The sequence below is a fragment of the Taudactylus pleione genome, unplaced genomic scaffold, assembly GCF_031769625.1.
Source record: "Taudactylus pleione unplaced genomic scaffold, aTauple2 ptg000054l, whole genome shotgun sequence".
Lineage (NCBI taxonomy): Eukaryota > Metazoa > Chordata > Amphibia > Anura > Myobatrachidae > Taudactylus > Taudactylus pleione.
The window spans coordinates 7,092,524-7,108,137 of NW_028284456.1; the positions used below are offsets into that span (position 1 = coordinate 7,092,524).

The 15,614-nt window shown below is 47.0% G+C and overlaps 1 protein-coding gene across 2 annotated transcripts in view; it reads right to left on the reverse strand.

The window, feature by feature from the left end:
* PDE1C (phosphodiesterase 1C) overlaps positions 1-15,614 on the reverse strand; it is a 648,265-nt gene that overhangs the window by 151,412 nt on the left and 481,239 nt on the right. For both annotated transcript variants that reach the window (XM_088464282.1, XM_088464275.1), the window contains exon 7: positions 14,836-14,976. In XM_088464282.1, coding sequence (XP_088320408.1) covers positions 14,836-14,976 — 141 coding nt within the window. The remainder of the gene's footprint in view (positions 1-14,835; positions 14,977-15,614) is intronic.

Consider the following 15,614-nt stretch of genomic DNA (forward strand, 5'->3'; position numbering starts at 1 on the left):
AGGGGGAGATGTGACAGGGGCTGGGGAAGAGGGGGAGATGTGACGGGCTTGGGAAGAGGGGGAGATGTGACGGGCTGGGGAAGAGGGGGAGATGTGACGGGCTGGGGAAGAGGGGGAGATGTGACAGGGACTGGGGAAGAGGGGGAGATGTGACAGGGGCTGGGAAAGAGGGGGAGATGTGACAGGGTCTGGGAAAGAGGGGGAGATGTGACAGCGGATGGGGAAGAGGGGGAGATGTTTCAGTACAGGGGCTGTGTGTGACTGACTGGGGAAGAGGGGTGTGTGACACAGGGGCTGGGGAAGAGGGGAGATAACAGACACAGGGGCTGGGGAAGAGGGGTGTGTGACTGACACGGGCTGGGGAAGAGGAGGTGTGTGACTGACACAGGGGCTGAGGAAGAGGGGTGTGCCAGTCATTTATCCCACGGCGGGATAAAGCAGTCGGGAAGCCAGCTGCCGGGATTCCAGCAGCCGGCTTCCCGAGTGTATACCGCCTGGGAATGGCGAATGCAGGTCTGCACCCCAAATCTGGGAGTGGCGAGTGCAGTGGGTTTCTGACTTTGTATATTTGGTTAATTTTTTAATTAACCTTTTGTGACCATAGCTTTCTCATGCACCCCTGAGTAAGCTCATTTATAATCACAACCTGTGTCAGCTGCCTTTTTGGTAGTATGATAGAAGCTATGTTTAGTGACTGCCTTGTATTTAAAAGCCATTAGCTGGCAGGTGAGCTTTAAACCTGTTAACATTTTTTCAGTTTAAACTCTGTGATAGCAGCTACTAGGTTTCCATAAGTATGACAGATAGTGTAGGACCTGCAGAGAAGTGGGGTCCCGTGATGTGGGCTGCAGGCTTAAATGCATTGATCAATCCATGACCAAAACCCCATTATTTATTTATATATTACCGTGAGTGATTTAACAATGGTGAGTGCTGAGTTATCTGTTTATATATATATATATATATATATATATATATATATATAATCTATACAGTAGATAGGGTGGGCACCAGCCAAAATCTTGCCTATGGAACCAAATTGGCTAGGGTCGGCTCTGACTTTGTTAACAGAACAATTTCTCCCTAATTCAATCCTATTTATTACTATCTATTGGATTCTACTCTCCGAATAAAATCTTTTAGTTTTAAAGTCAGGAGGTCAGAGCCAAAGTAAGTGTTGCTGTGGCTTGTCAAAGCAACTGCACACACCATCTGCTTATTTTGGACTCAGACAAACAGGCTAAAGATTCGGGGGGTCATTCAGAGTCGGTCGCAAGCGCTGAGCGCTCGCAACCGACTTGATGTTGCCCCACTGGGCATGCGCACGACGGAGCCGGATCCGTCGTGTGCGTGCACGAGACCCGGCTAGCGACGGACACTCCGTCGCTAGGGGTCTCGCACCAAAGGGTGAGTGACAGCTCGCCCCGTTTGGGAGGCGGGCAGGGGGCGTGCCTGCCCAAACGGAGGCGCTCCCGCCGGAATGCTTGCCGTTTGGGGGTGGCCCCACTGACATCATTGCTGATATCAGTGGGGAACTTCCCGCTCGATCAGAGCAGAAAGCTCCCTGGGGCTTACGAGTTCCCAGACCCAACCTTAGGGTCTGGTCGGAAAACCCTGATGGTCGCGATGGTCTTGACCATCGCGACCATCACCCATGTCGGTCGCTAGAGCTGTGGCAGTCGTTCAGTATGCAAGCGGCCCACTGATTCAGTGCGACCGCTTGCAACTAACGACCACCTCTGAATGAGGTCCTCCGTTTCTATAGTAAATGTATTATTTTTATTTGTACGTTCGACAATGCCAAATATGTAAGTATTTGGAGCAGCATAATTGTTAAATTGATAACAGCATTAATTGTAAGAGTTGGCAGGAATGTAGAAAATAATACTCATGCTTGCTACATATGGAAAGTTTAAATATAATTTGCATTTATCACACTTTTTTAATATGCATATGTTGTATCTCTATTTCTGCTAATTAAAACATTAGTGTTGGTAGAATCTTGATACATCATTCAAAAGTCATGAAGTGTCTAAAATAATATAACATATATAGTCAGAAAGTGGTTTCTGCTGTGTAAGAAGAGAACTAGATACCGACAAATACAGCTTATAAAAGTGACATCATCAGGCTAAAATGAGTTACTGTACTTCTTAAATAAATGACTATAATTCATTGTCTTGTATCATTCAATTCGATATGATTTCATTTGTTTTACTTAGAAATATAAAACTTAAGAGCAAAAAACTATTTTTTTTTATTCTTTAAAAATGTAAAAAAAACCCTAGGGTTAGATCCTTAAAAACAAATTCAAAATGCACAGATCAAGTAAACATCAGAGGAGAACTTAAGACAGAGGGCCTGATTCATACCCGGTCGCAAGCGCTGAGCGCTCGCAACCGGGTCGATGGTGGTCCAGAGCGCATGCACACGACGGAGCCGGCTCCATCATGCGCATGTGCGAGACCCGGATAGCGACGGGCACTCCGTCGCTCCGGGTCTCATACCAAAGGGGGCGTGCTGTCGATGTTGAGTGACAGCACGCCCCCTTTGGTTGGCGGGCTGGGGGAGTGGCTGTCCAAATGGAGGCGTTCCCATGTGAACGCCTCCGTCTGGGGCCGGCCCCACTGACATCACGAGTGATGTCAGTGGGAGAGATTTCGGCTCTGTTTGAGCCGAAATCTCTCTGGGGCTTGCGGCAACGAGACCCTACCACTAGGGTCTCGTCGCAAGCCCGATGGTCGCGATGGTCTTGACCATAGCGACCATCTTCCTGGCCGCTCGCTATAGCTGTGCGTGGTCATCCACAGCTATGCGAGTGGCCAGGAGGCCGTTAAAAAAAAAATAGCCCGTCCCTGATTAAGAGCAAGCGCTCTGTCAGAACGTCCGGCTCTGAATCAGGGCCAAGTGCCAAATGTAATAGGGTGTGAGTTTTCTGTGTGAGTCAAACTCGCGCATTCTCACACATTTAGAATGTGCAGGTTTTTCCTGAAACTCACAAAGGTAATAGGGTGCGAATGTAAGGGTCCCATTTTGACTCACATGCGAGTTAAAACTACGGGTAAACTCACACCTTGTAATGCGACTTTCTTTTGCAGGTGAACTAGAGGTACCAGCAGGCCCTTAGTGCTCTGCAAGCTGGTACTTGTGGTTCTCCAAGTACCAGCATGCGGGGGAGGTTTGCTTAGATCTGTAGTTCGACTGTAAAAGACAAGGTTATTATATCCTTTTTTTACACACACTTTACACTATCAACCCGGCACCCCCTCTAGTTCTCTCGTAAAAGACAATATTATTTATTCTATTTTTACACACAATCATCCCGGCACCCACCGCCAGGGCTGCCATCAGCAATTGTGGGGCCCGGCACTGACTAAATAGCCAGGGCCCCCATGCCACACCTTCCTCCCTGTGACCCCCTGCCCCTTCCACGCTACCTTTATTCAAGGTTTATTAAATGTGTACCAGTGCTCCTCTGCCCCGCTCTTTTTCCCACTTCCCTGGTTTATTACATCTAACGATTTACTTACTTACCTCATCTCTCCTTGAAGAAGGCTCTGAGTCCTTTCTTACATCTTCTTCTCCGGCAGACCCTGGAGCTGCTCCTCTCACATTGCGGCTCCTCCGACCTCTCCTGTCCAGCGGCGCGCGTGACATCATGACGTCACGCGCGCCGGCTCCAAAATAAACTTTATTGATCACCAAAACCGGCGGATGTCACCTCAGTGCTACGTTTAGGTTAAAGTGGCCAGAGCAGGCCAGCCTCCTCCTTTTTTTTATGAGGCCTGGGTAGTGCGGGCCGGGTCGGCGGGTCGTAGAAGTGGCCCACCTCTTTCAATCAAGGGGATGTATGGGGTTACATGCTATGTAGCGGCAGTATCAGCGGACGGGCCCCTCCCGTTCTGGCAATGTCCGGGCCCGGAACTCCAGTGCTGGCAGACCCCCCCCTTATGGCGGCCCTGCCCACCGCCCAGGGGTGCCGAGGATATCCCCGGGCTATCAGCCCAGGCCTGGGGTGTCCTGGAGAGGGAGAACCTCCCCAGGAATCCCCGGCCTGGGCTGACTAGCATGAGGTGATAATGCTTTGGCCAGGGAACCCCCCGAGAAGTAAGTCCCACAGCTGTAGCATTACAACCCCGCTAGAAAAAGTCCGGTGCTGGTTGTGGAAAATACTAGGGCCCCCTACTCATTTGTTCCCCCATATTTTTACAAGCCTGGTGCTGGTTGTTGAAAATAGGGGGAACCCCTACGTCTTTTGTCCCCCGGATTTTACAAGCAGGACCGGCTCAGAAAAGCCAGATGCTGGTTATGCTTTTAGGAGGAGACCCAACGTCATTTTTTATTTTATTTTAACACTTTTATAGGTTTTTTGACACAGAATCATACACGGATCTCACTGATTTGTGCATGTCTCTGTGTAACTCGCACCTGCTCAGGCTATACTCGCTAGCCTAAAGGGCAAATCTATTTTTTTTGTGAGTTTTAAGTAAAGCTGGGCATACACTATACAATTATCTGTCAGATATCTGTCCAATCTGGCTGGTTGAAATGAAAACCTGGTAATGTATGGCAGCAAATAACAATAGAAATTTGCTCCCAAACACTAGAAAACGGACAAGATTTTCCTTCCTACCAGATAGATTGGACAGATATCTGACAGATAATTGTAGAGTATATGCCCAGCATCAGTAATATTGGGTGAGTTAAAAACTTGCACTCTATTACATTGGCCGAGTTGTAGCTTAACAATGGCAAAACATCTGGATGTGCTATACTTGTGCATTTCCCAAACTCGGACCCTATTACATTTTGCCCAAAAACTGAGATTTAAAACTAGAAAGTAAAAAATTATATCTTCTAGATTAGGAAAATATTTTACTTAACCTTGCCACCTACATGATTAACTTGTTTCTATTCAACTGGCTCTTTTTGAAAACAGCCAATTAAATAAAATGATATACAGTAGGGGTTGTGACACTTCAAGCACACTTTTTATAATATTTTTAAATATGGTGGATTAAGCAACCTGAAATGTCTAGATATTGTTCATCTTAACTCATATATTTTAATGAAGAGATCATAAGTTTCCACATAAATTTGAAAAAAAGATATTTATAGTGAATTTTTCAAAGTAATTTCCCCCCAAATCACAACTTTAGTAGTTTCTTCATACATATGTGTATTGTATTGTTCATCTTTCCTATGAATTTGCCACTTATAACAATATAGTAGTAAATTCCAAATAAACAAAATACAAATTTTTTCACAATCATTTTAAGTATTTTTGCCTATCTAGTGAAACCTAACACATGTACTTTATTTTTAAACATGACTATTGAATATTAGGAGTTTTAAATCTTTTATTTTTGTGAGTTTTTTTTGGACACCACAGTAATTAACTTTTTTTTTCTTTGGAATGAATAACCAATGAAAGACTTTTCTTTGCCATGAAAACGTATCAGCTAAGATAATAAGCAGCACAGCAAAGGTTGGGAACATAGGGGGTCATTCAGACCCGCTCGTGAGCGGCAGTACGCTCGCAAGCGGGTCGATGTCCCCCACTGCGCATGCGCATGACGGAGGGAGCTCCCGGAGACCCGGAGAGCGACGGGCTCTCCTGTGTTGCGGGTCTCGCACAAAAGGGGGTGTGCTGTCGATGTTGATTGACAGCACGCCCCCTTTGGTGGGTGTACTGGGGGCGTGCCTGCCAGACGGAGGCGTTCCCATGGTAACGCCTACCGTCTCAAGCCGGCCCCACTGACATCACTAGTAATGTCAGTGGGAGTGATTTTGGCTCTGATAGAGCCAAAATCACTCCAGGGCTTGCGGCAGTGAGACCCTACCGCAGTGTCTCCGTCGCAAGCCCGATGGTCGCGATGGTCTTGACCATCGCGACCATCATCATGGACGCTCGCATAAGCTGTGGGTGGTAACCCACAGCTATGCGAGCGTCCATGAGGACGCTCCTAAAACAAGTAGGAGGGCCCTGATTCAGAGTGAGTGCTCTGGTCAGAGCGTTCAGCTATGAATCAGGCCCATAGTGTTTTATTGTCATTTTTTGTGCAGCTCCTATTCATTTTCACGTTTATGTAAACAGTGATTATGCAACTTCACTGGTCAGGAACAGCGTTTGGCTCCTACCCTTCTTGATAAAAGGGGCTGCCCTCTGTGCGGTGGTGCAGCCAGTGCATTGCATCGGGGCCCACTGCAATGAAGGGGCCCATAGCCAGAGGCATTATAATGAGTCAGACTGACTCATTATATGCTGCATGACGCGGAACCAATGTTCACATTAACCACATGACTGGACCAACGTTTTCACTCCGTCACACAGGCTCAGCACGACACGCATAACATTACATGACCTGCCCACCACTTTCCTGCCATCCAATCAGGATTCACGTTGTCCCTGTCCCATATATACTATTCGTTCCCGCTAAATTGGATCTAATCCCAGAATCACTGCACAGCAGCTACAGGGATGACCTGACCACCACTGAAAAAGTCCCTGAGAGGGGAGACTGCAGTGATGGACTCAGCCCGGCGACAGGGGGGGACAAAGGGGACACTTGTACCGGGCCCAGAGATTTTTGGCTCTGCAGACAGCTACCTGCTGTGTAAGCAGGGCACCCGGCACGACGATTGCGGCTAGATGCTCCCGACTAGTCCTGGCAAACACAGGGAGGCCAGACCGGTGCAGCGTGCGTGAAGTCATGACGTCGCGCCACTGAATCAGACTGAGGAGCTGCCGGGTGTGAGAGCCACCAGAGAAGACTGAAAAATACAGGCAAGCGCAGCAGGTAAGTGTTGGCCATGGCTCGGCTGAGCTAGAGAGTCATGGGTCGGGTGGTGGGGTGCTACAGATGAAAGGTGTGGCAGACACGGGCTGGGGGAGATGTGACAGGGGCTGGGGAAGAGGGGTACATATGGCAGAGACTGGTGAAGAGGGGGAGATGTGGGGCTGGGGGAGAGGGGGGTCATGTGACGGGCTGGGGAAGAGGGGGACATGTGACAGGGGTGGGGAAGAGGGGGACATGTGACAGGGGCTGGGGAAGAAGGGGAGATGTGACAGGGGCTGGAGAATAGGGGCACATGTGACAGGGGCTTGGGAAGAGGGGGACATGTGACAGGGGTTGGGGAAGAGGGGGACAGGGGCTGGGGAAGAGGGGGACATATGGCAGAGACTGGTGAAGAGGGGGAAATGTGACGGGCTGGGGAGAGGGGGGTCATGTGACAGGGGCTGGTGAAGAGGGGGACATGTGACAGGGGTGGGGAAGAGGGGGACATGTGACAGGGGCTTGGGAAGAGGGGGAGATGTGACAGGGCTGGAGAATAGGGAGACATGTGACAGGGGGTTGAAAAGAGGGGGACATGTGACAGGGGTTGGGGAAGAGGGGAACGGGCTGGGGAAGAGGGGGAGATGTGACGGGCTGGGGAAGAGGGGGAGATGTGACAGGGACTGGGGAAGAGGGGGAGATGTGACAGGGGCTGGGAAAGAGGGGGAGATGTGACAGGGGCTGGGAAAGAGGGGGAGATGTGACAGCGGATGGGGTAGAGGGGGAGATGTGACAGTACAGGGGCTGTGTGTGACTGACTGGGGAAGAGGGGTGTGTGACACAGAGGCAGGGGAAGAGGGGTGTGTGACACAGGGGCTGGGGAAGAGGGGAGATGACAGACACAGGGGCTGGGGAAGAGGGGTGTGTGACTGACACGGGCTGGGGAAGAGGAGGTGTGTGACTGACACAGGGGCTGAGGAAGAGGGGTGTGTGACAGTCACAGGGGCTGGGAAGAGGGGTGTGTGTGTGACAGGCTTGGATAAGGACTAGGAGAGGGTATAGGGGGCCCCAAAAACATGAGTGCAAGATTTCTGTTGTCGGCCCTGGATGGACTCACCAAACTGAAGTGAAGTGTGTGTGTGTAGGGGGGTGTGCAGGAGATGGGCACCACCAGGGGTGTGCGTTTGGGGAAGGTGGGGGAGGTTGCAGTAATGGACACTACCAGGATTGTGAGGTGAGTGCAGGAGATGGGCACTACCAGGAGTGTGATTAGGGTGCAGGGGATGGGCACTACTAGGATTGTGGGTGAGATGAGGGTTGCAGAAATGGTCACTTCTAAGTAGGGGTGTGCACCAGCCACTTTTCGTGTTTTGTGTTTTGGTTTTGGATCTGGATCTTTCTTCGTGTTTTGGATCTGGATTGGTTTTGCCAAAACCACCCTTCCGTGTTTTGGGTTCTGGGTTTTGTGTTTTGGATCTGTATTTTTTTGAAAAAAAGCATAAAAACAGATAAAATCACAGAATTTGTAGGTTTTTCTGCTCCTATGCTATTATTAACCTCAATAACCTTAATTTCCACTCATTTCCAGTCTATTCTGAACACCTCACAATAGTGTTTTTATGTCCAAAAGGTTGCACCGAGGTAGCTGGATGACTATGCTAAGCAACACGAGTGGGCGGCACAAACACGTGACCCATCTAGGCGTGAAACTGCAGTGGCAGACAGGATGGCAGTTTGAAAAACTAGGCCCCAAACTGTACATAATGCAAAGAAAAAAAAGAGGTGCAAGATGGAATTGTCCTTGGGCCCTCCCACCCACCCTTATGTTGTATAAACAGGACATGCACACTTTAACAAATCAATCATTTCAGCGCCAGGGTCTGCCACACAACTGTGGCTGAAATGATTGGTTCGTTTGGGCCCCCACAAAACAAGCTGGCAATTAATCTGTCCCTGCACAAACTGGCTCTACGGAGGCAAGATGTCATCCTCATCCTCCTCATCCACCGATTCCTCACCCTCTTCAGTGTGTACATCCTCATCCTCACAGAGTATTAATTCGTCCCTGCTGGAACCACAGGTCCCTCTGTACGTTCTGGAGGCTGGTCTCCCTGGAAGAGTTGATAATTCATTTTATGAACATCATCTTCTCCACATTTTGTGGAAGCAACCTCCTACGCCTTTCGCTGACAAGGTTCCCGGCTGCACTAAACACTCTTTCGGAGTACACACTGGAGGGGGGGCAACTCAGGTAAAATAGAGCCAGTTTGTACAGGGACCTCCAAATTGCTTCTTTTTCCTGCCAGTACAGGTATGGACTGTCTGACATGCCTACTTGGATGCTGTCACCGATGTAATCCTTTAACAGACAGACGCACGCTTGTCGCTGCTGCTTTGAGGATGCAAGTGCGGCTACAGCCCACACAATTCACAAAGACAGAAAAAAGAAGAAGAATATTTTTATTGTTTGTGTAGCACACTTTGAGGGTGTCACCACCCTTTAACAGACAGACGCACGCTTGTCGCTGCTGCTTTAAGGATGCAGGTGCGGCTACAGCCCACACATTTCACAAAGACCGAAAAAAAAGAACAATATTTTAATTGTTTGTGTAGCACACTTTGAGGGTGTCACCACCCTTTAACAGACAGACGCACGCTTGTCGCTGCTGCTTTGAGGATGCAAGTGCGGCTACATCGCACACAAGTCACAAACACATTAAAAAAATTGTTTTTTATTTTTTGGAGCACTTTGAGAGTTACACCACCCTTTAACAGACAGACGCATGCTTGTTGCTGCTGCTTTAAGGATGCAGGTGCAGCTACAGCCCACACATTTCACAAAGACCGACAAAAAAAGAACAATATTTTAATTGTTTGTGTAGCACACTTTGAGGGTGTCACCACCCTTTAACAGACAGACGCACGCTTGTCGCTGCTGCTTTAAGGATGCAGGTGCGGCTACAGCCCACACAATTCACAAAGACAGAAAAAAGAAGAAGAATATTTTTATTGTTTGTGTAGCACACTTTGAGGGTGTCACCACCCTTTAACAGACAGACGCACGCTTGTCGCTGCTGCTTTAAGGATGCAGGTGCGGCTACAGCCCACACAATTCACAAAGACAGAAAAAAGAAGAAGAATATTTTTATTGTTTGTGCAGCACACTTTGAGGGTGTCACCACCCTTTAACAGACAGACGCACGCTTGTCGCTGCTGCTTTGAGGATGCAAGTGCGGCTACATCGCACACAAGTCACAAACATATTAAAAAAAAATTATTATTTTTTGGAGCACTTTGAGAGTTACAACACCCTTTAACAAACAGACGCACGCTTGTCGCTGCTGCTTTGAGGATGCAAGTGCGGCTACAGCCCACACAATTCACAAAGACAGAAAAAAAAAGAACAATATTTTAATTGTTTGTGTAGCACACTTTGAGGGTGTCACCACCCTTTAACAGACAGACGCACGCTTGTCGCTGCTGCTTTAAGGATGCAGGTGCGGCTACAGCCCACACATTTCACAAAGACAGAAAAAAAAAGAACAATATTTTAATTGTTTGTGTAGCACACTTTGAGGGTGTCACCACCCTTTAACAGACAGACGCACGCTTGTCGCTGCTGCTTTGAGGATGCAGGTGGAATCTAGACGGGATTTGGAACCGAGGACACACTACCTCCATCAATTGTCTAAATCCCACTGCACTAATGGCGGATACCGGACGCACGTCTAACACCAACATAGCAGTCAAGGCCTCAGTTATACGTTTTGCTTCAGGATGACTGCTGTCGTACTTCATCCTCATCGCTAGGGACTGTTGGAGGGTCAATTGTTTAGTAAAAGTAGTGATGTTCCTACTTCCTCTCTGGGATGATGAACAACTCCCAGCAGCAGCAACAGCACTAGGAGGAAGTGGTTCTTCATCTTTCCCTATTTTATTTTTATCGGAGAAAGTTTGGTCCTCCATTTATGTTATATTGATATATACGTGCGGCTAAAGCGCACACAAACACAGAAAATATTTTTTTATTTTTGCTGGAGAGTAGTGCACTTTGTGGGTTACACCACCCTTTAAGAAATGAGCCAGCCGGCTCTTTACTTATGGGACACAGGCGCACGCTTGGCGCTGCTCCTTTGTTGATGCACGTGCAGCCACAGTGCACATAAGTCACAAACACAGAAAACGTATATTTTTTTGGTTTGGAGTGTACTTTCGGGGTTACAGAACCCTTTAACGGTCAAGCCAGCCGGCCCTTTACTTATGACACAGGCGCACGCTTGGCACTACTTTGTTGATGCACGTGCGGCTACTGCGCACACAATTCACAAACAGAAAATAATTTTTTTTTTGGTTTGGACTGGAGTGTACTTTCGGGGGTTACAGCACCCTTTAACGGTCAAGCCAGCCGGCCCTTTACTTATGACACAGGCGCACGCTTGGCACTACTTTGTTGATGCACGTGCGGCTACTGCGCACACAATTCACAAACACAGAAAATAATTTTTTTTTAGGTTTGGACTGGAGTGTACTTTCGGGGGTTACAGCACCCTTTAACGGTCAAGCCAGTCGGCCCTTTACTTATGACACAGGCGCACGCTTGGCACTACTTTGTTGATGCACGTGCGGCTACTGCGCACACAATTCACAAACACAGAAAATTATTTTTTTTTTGGTTTGGACTGGAGTGTACTTTCGGGGGTTACAGCACCCTTTAACGGTCAAGCCAGCCGGCCCTTTACTTATGACACAGGCGCACGCTTGGCGCTACTTTGTTGATGCACGTACGGCTACTGCGCACACAATTCACAAACACAGAAAATAATTTTTTTTTTGGTTTGGACTGGAGTGTACTTTCGGGGGTTACAGCACCCTTTAACGGTCAAGCCAGCCGGCCCTTTACTTATGACACAGGCGCACGCTTGGCACTACTTTGTTGAAGCACGTGCGGCTACTGCGCACACAATTCACAAACACAGAAAATAATTTTTTTTTTGGTTTGGACTGGAGTGTACTTTCGGGGTTACAGCACCCTTTAACGGTCAAGCCAGCCGCCCCTTTACTTATGACACAGGCGCACGCTTGGCACTACTTTGTTGATGCACGTGCGGCTACTGCGCACACAATTCACAAACACAGAAAATAATTTTTTTTTTGGTTTGGACTGGAGTGTACTTTCGGGGGTTACAGCACCCTTTAACGGTCAAGCCAGCCGGCCCTTTACTTATGACACAGGCGCACGCTTGGCACTACTTTGTTGATGCACGTGCGGCTACTGCGCACACAATTCACAAACACAGAAAATATATTATTTTTTTAGCACTTGGGGGGAGCACCCCTGATGGACAGAGCACCCCCTGGACAACACTACAGCACCCCTTTAGGACTGGGACACTGCACAGGATTTTGGAGTGGACACAGCCCCTATGGAGAACTGACTGCACAACACAGTCCAGCCAGCCCCTATGGACTTTGAAGCAGTGGACACAGCCCCTATTAACAACAGCAGCACAGCACAACACAGCCAGCCCCTATGGACTTTGAAGTAGTGGACAACAGCAGCACTACACTACACTACACAGCCCTAACTCCCACCCTCCCTCTTCACTGTCCACAGCCGAGTGAGAAAATGGCGCCGATGCGGGTACCTTATATAGGATCCAAAACCTGCGAGACTCGGAAGGCGGGATGATGACGTTTTGCCTCAATTTCAGATCCGAGTCAGGCGGGAAAAGTCGAGCCTGATTCGGATCGGACTCGGATCGGGGGGGCTCGGGGGGGTTCGGATTTCAGAAATCCGAACCCGCTCACCCCTACTTCTAAGAATGTAAGGTGAATGCAGAGGATGGGCACTACCAGGAGTGTGAGGTGGATGCAGGAGATGGGCACTACCAGGAGTTTGATGTGGCTAAAGGAAATGGGCTCTACCAGGATTCTAGTTGTGTATGGAGTACAGGAGAGGCACAACAAGGGTCTGCCAAGTTTATGGGTGCTATAAAGTACAGTATCAGGGTAGGGTGCACAGGAAAGACTAAGTTACGGAGGATTGACAGGTTCTAGGATAAAACCCTTCTCCTCAAACACTGACTGCATAAGGATGCACATTGCACCACAAGATGTGCAAACGTGGTTTCACTTGCTTGATGAAAGCCCATGTCAAGTTTGCCCGTAAGTAGACAGTTGTGTGTACTAGGCATGTGTGAGTAATTCACCTGCTGATTTAATTGTAGGGATTTTTAGTATAGCTCCTTAAAAAGTTTTTTCCTGCTAAGACTGTAAGCTTATGGGCTTTGAGTGGTCATACAACATGGTCACCATGAACCTTTTAAACCAGATCACCCTCATTGACTAGGACTAGGTTATTGGGGAAGCAGGGGCGGTGTTGTATAGCTTTGTTTAGGAGGCCTAGAAACTTGTACCGGTCATAATTTTATTTGGACAAAAGATTGCAGATACAGTAAACCTACAGTAGATAAAAAAATCAAAACAAATGGAGGGATTACCCATCAAATATAAAGTTTTATAAAGCTATTCAACAATGGTATTTAAGAGATTTGTCAATCAAGATAATTAAGCCCAAAACTGTCCTGATAAAAACTTCAGCAAGGACATCAACCTAATATCTTTCTTACATCTACAGTACTCGACCATGTGATTCCCCAGCACATTTTACACAACCCACTACTAATGACCAAAAGCAGATTTATAGTAGGCACATTTTCATTTTTCAGACATCAACAAAAGTTGGATGCCTGCAAATCCTTCTTGCCCAACTAGCCATTTCAGAACAGCATGGCAGCCAACCTGCTCACTATGTGGGAAAAGCAGGGCATTCTCTATATCTACATAGTTATAATAACAATATTAGATATCTTCCTGACAAAAAAAAACCAATAACCTAATAACCCCAGTGATATAAAGCTATCTCCCTACATTTAAATGTTCTGTGTAACCAGACAGGCTAACTATGCCATTATATGCAGTATGGCCTCCCCTTCTCTCTGAGATATCCTGACACAGAGACTACAGTATAGCAGACTCCTACCAGCAACTACTTCTAATGAAATTTTCTTGATCATATATCACACAGCATATCTATCAGCATATAGAAGGCTCATGATATGGCTTTCAGAACACAATCTTTCCCAACATGCTCAGAGGGGTTGAATGAAGTTAGCAGGGCCTAGAGCAGTTATGCCTGGCTTAGAAGTACAATCTTTATACCAGTGAATTTGTATTAAATGCTTATTTTGGCTTAAAACATTTCACCAGGCCATTTTCTTTCTATCTGTGCAGGTAGCGTCTTCAGACAAATGCCTGCCAGTAAGCCTTGCTACCTAACCAACCAGTAGGTCAGGGCCGGCCCTGGGCATAGGCAAACTAGGCACTTGCCTATTTGGACTTGCCTAGGGTGACCTAGCTTCAAAGCAGGCACCCTGGCAGTGCCTGATTAGCCAATAGGCTGATCAGTCTGCAGCCTGGGGCACTTGGATTCTTGGGCATCATCGGCAAGATCCTATGTACAATAAGGAGTTTAATCAATCTTACTATTCCTCAGCCTTCAGTTACTGTTTACACCACAGTGCCCTTTTGGCTGCCAGTCTGCACATCTAGGACCTAAACCATTGCTTGGCTCACTGCAGCTTAGTGCCACCCTCAGTCAAGCTCTCTCCCCATTGACCACCCGGCAGCTTGCCAGAAAAAGTTCCATGCTGATTCGCAAACCCCCTTTGCGCATGACGTCATGACGACGTGCAGAGGGAGCAAGCTGCCTGCCTGCATTCTGTGCTGACATCCCTCCTTTGCTGGTCTTGATAAAGACCATTCAGAGCCAAAATCTTGACTGACTATGGTGATATTCGCTGAATAAAACACTTTGATATAGTTCTTCATCAATAATCTGGATACAATTTGGAAACCAAGCTGTGTTTTGTTTCTATAGTGGAGCACCCCTGATGTGACTGATGTGTGTGGATGTGAGTACGGATATCTTATATAAAAAAAAAATTAGAGAGAGAGAGCATATAGAGTGCGTAAATAGAAAAGGCAAGCTTGTACTTACTGCTAACCCTGACTTAAAGAGAAAGTAATGAACAGTTTGGGTAACATCAGCTGCATGTACCAGGTTATGATATGGATTTTTATGTTTGGTGTATCCGACTTCCAGGGCTTCCACAAATGAAACAAGTGCAGAGATCGGTATCTAGAATAGAAAACAATATGATTATGTTGTCTCATACATATGACATCAACAGGAGGAAAACTGTACAAATATAGTGACTCACAATTAGTCAATGAGAACACTTAAACTAGACACAATAAACTAGGATATAGAGTAAAAAAAGACAATGAGACCATTATAAATGAAGTATACCACATGTAAGAAAAGATAAAAATCGTTACCATAATTTGAATAATACATCCGTTGTGTTTCAATATCATAGCCTGTCAGAGTAGAAGTGCTCTTAGGCAAACAATGGAGATTACCACTATAAACAGTCATCTAGGCTTTGGACAATGTATCAATACAGTTTCAGATGAAAAAAATGCAATGTAATGACCTTTTCTTTATGCCCCATTGTGAATGTTAGAAAAGTATAAAAAGGAAAATGATACAAAATGTAAACAAAAATAAAAATGTTGCTTGATTCTACACAGACACATGAACACATATACATAATACCTACCAATTCTGTTCCCTTCTAGGAATCAATTCACCTTATCCTTTATCCTTATTTATCAAAGATCATTTGGATCGTTGGACCTGACTCGGATTTGGGAATAGATTGAAAGGGCCTATCCATTAACAGATAAATTGACGATAGGCTCTGAACGATGACA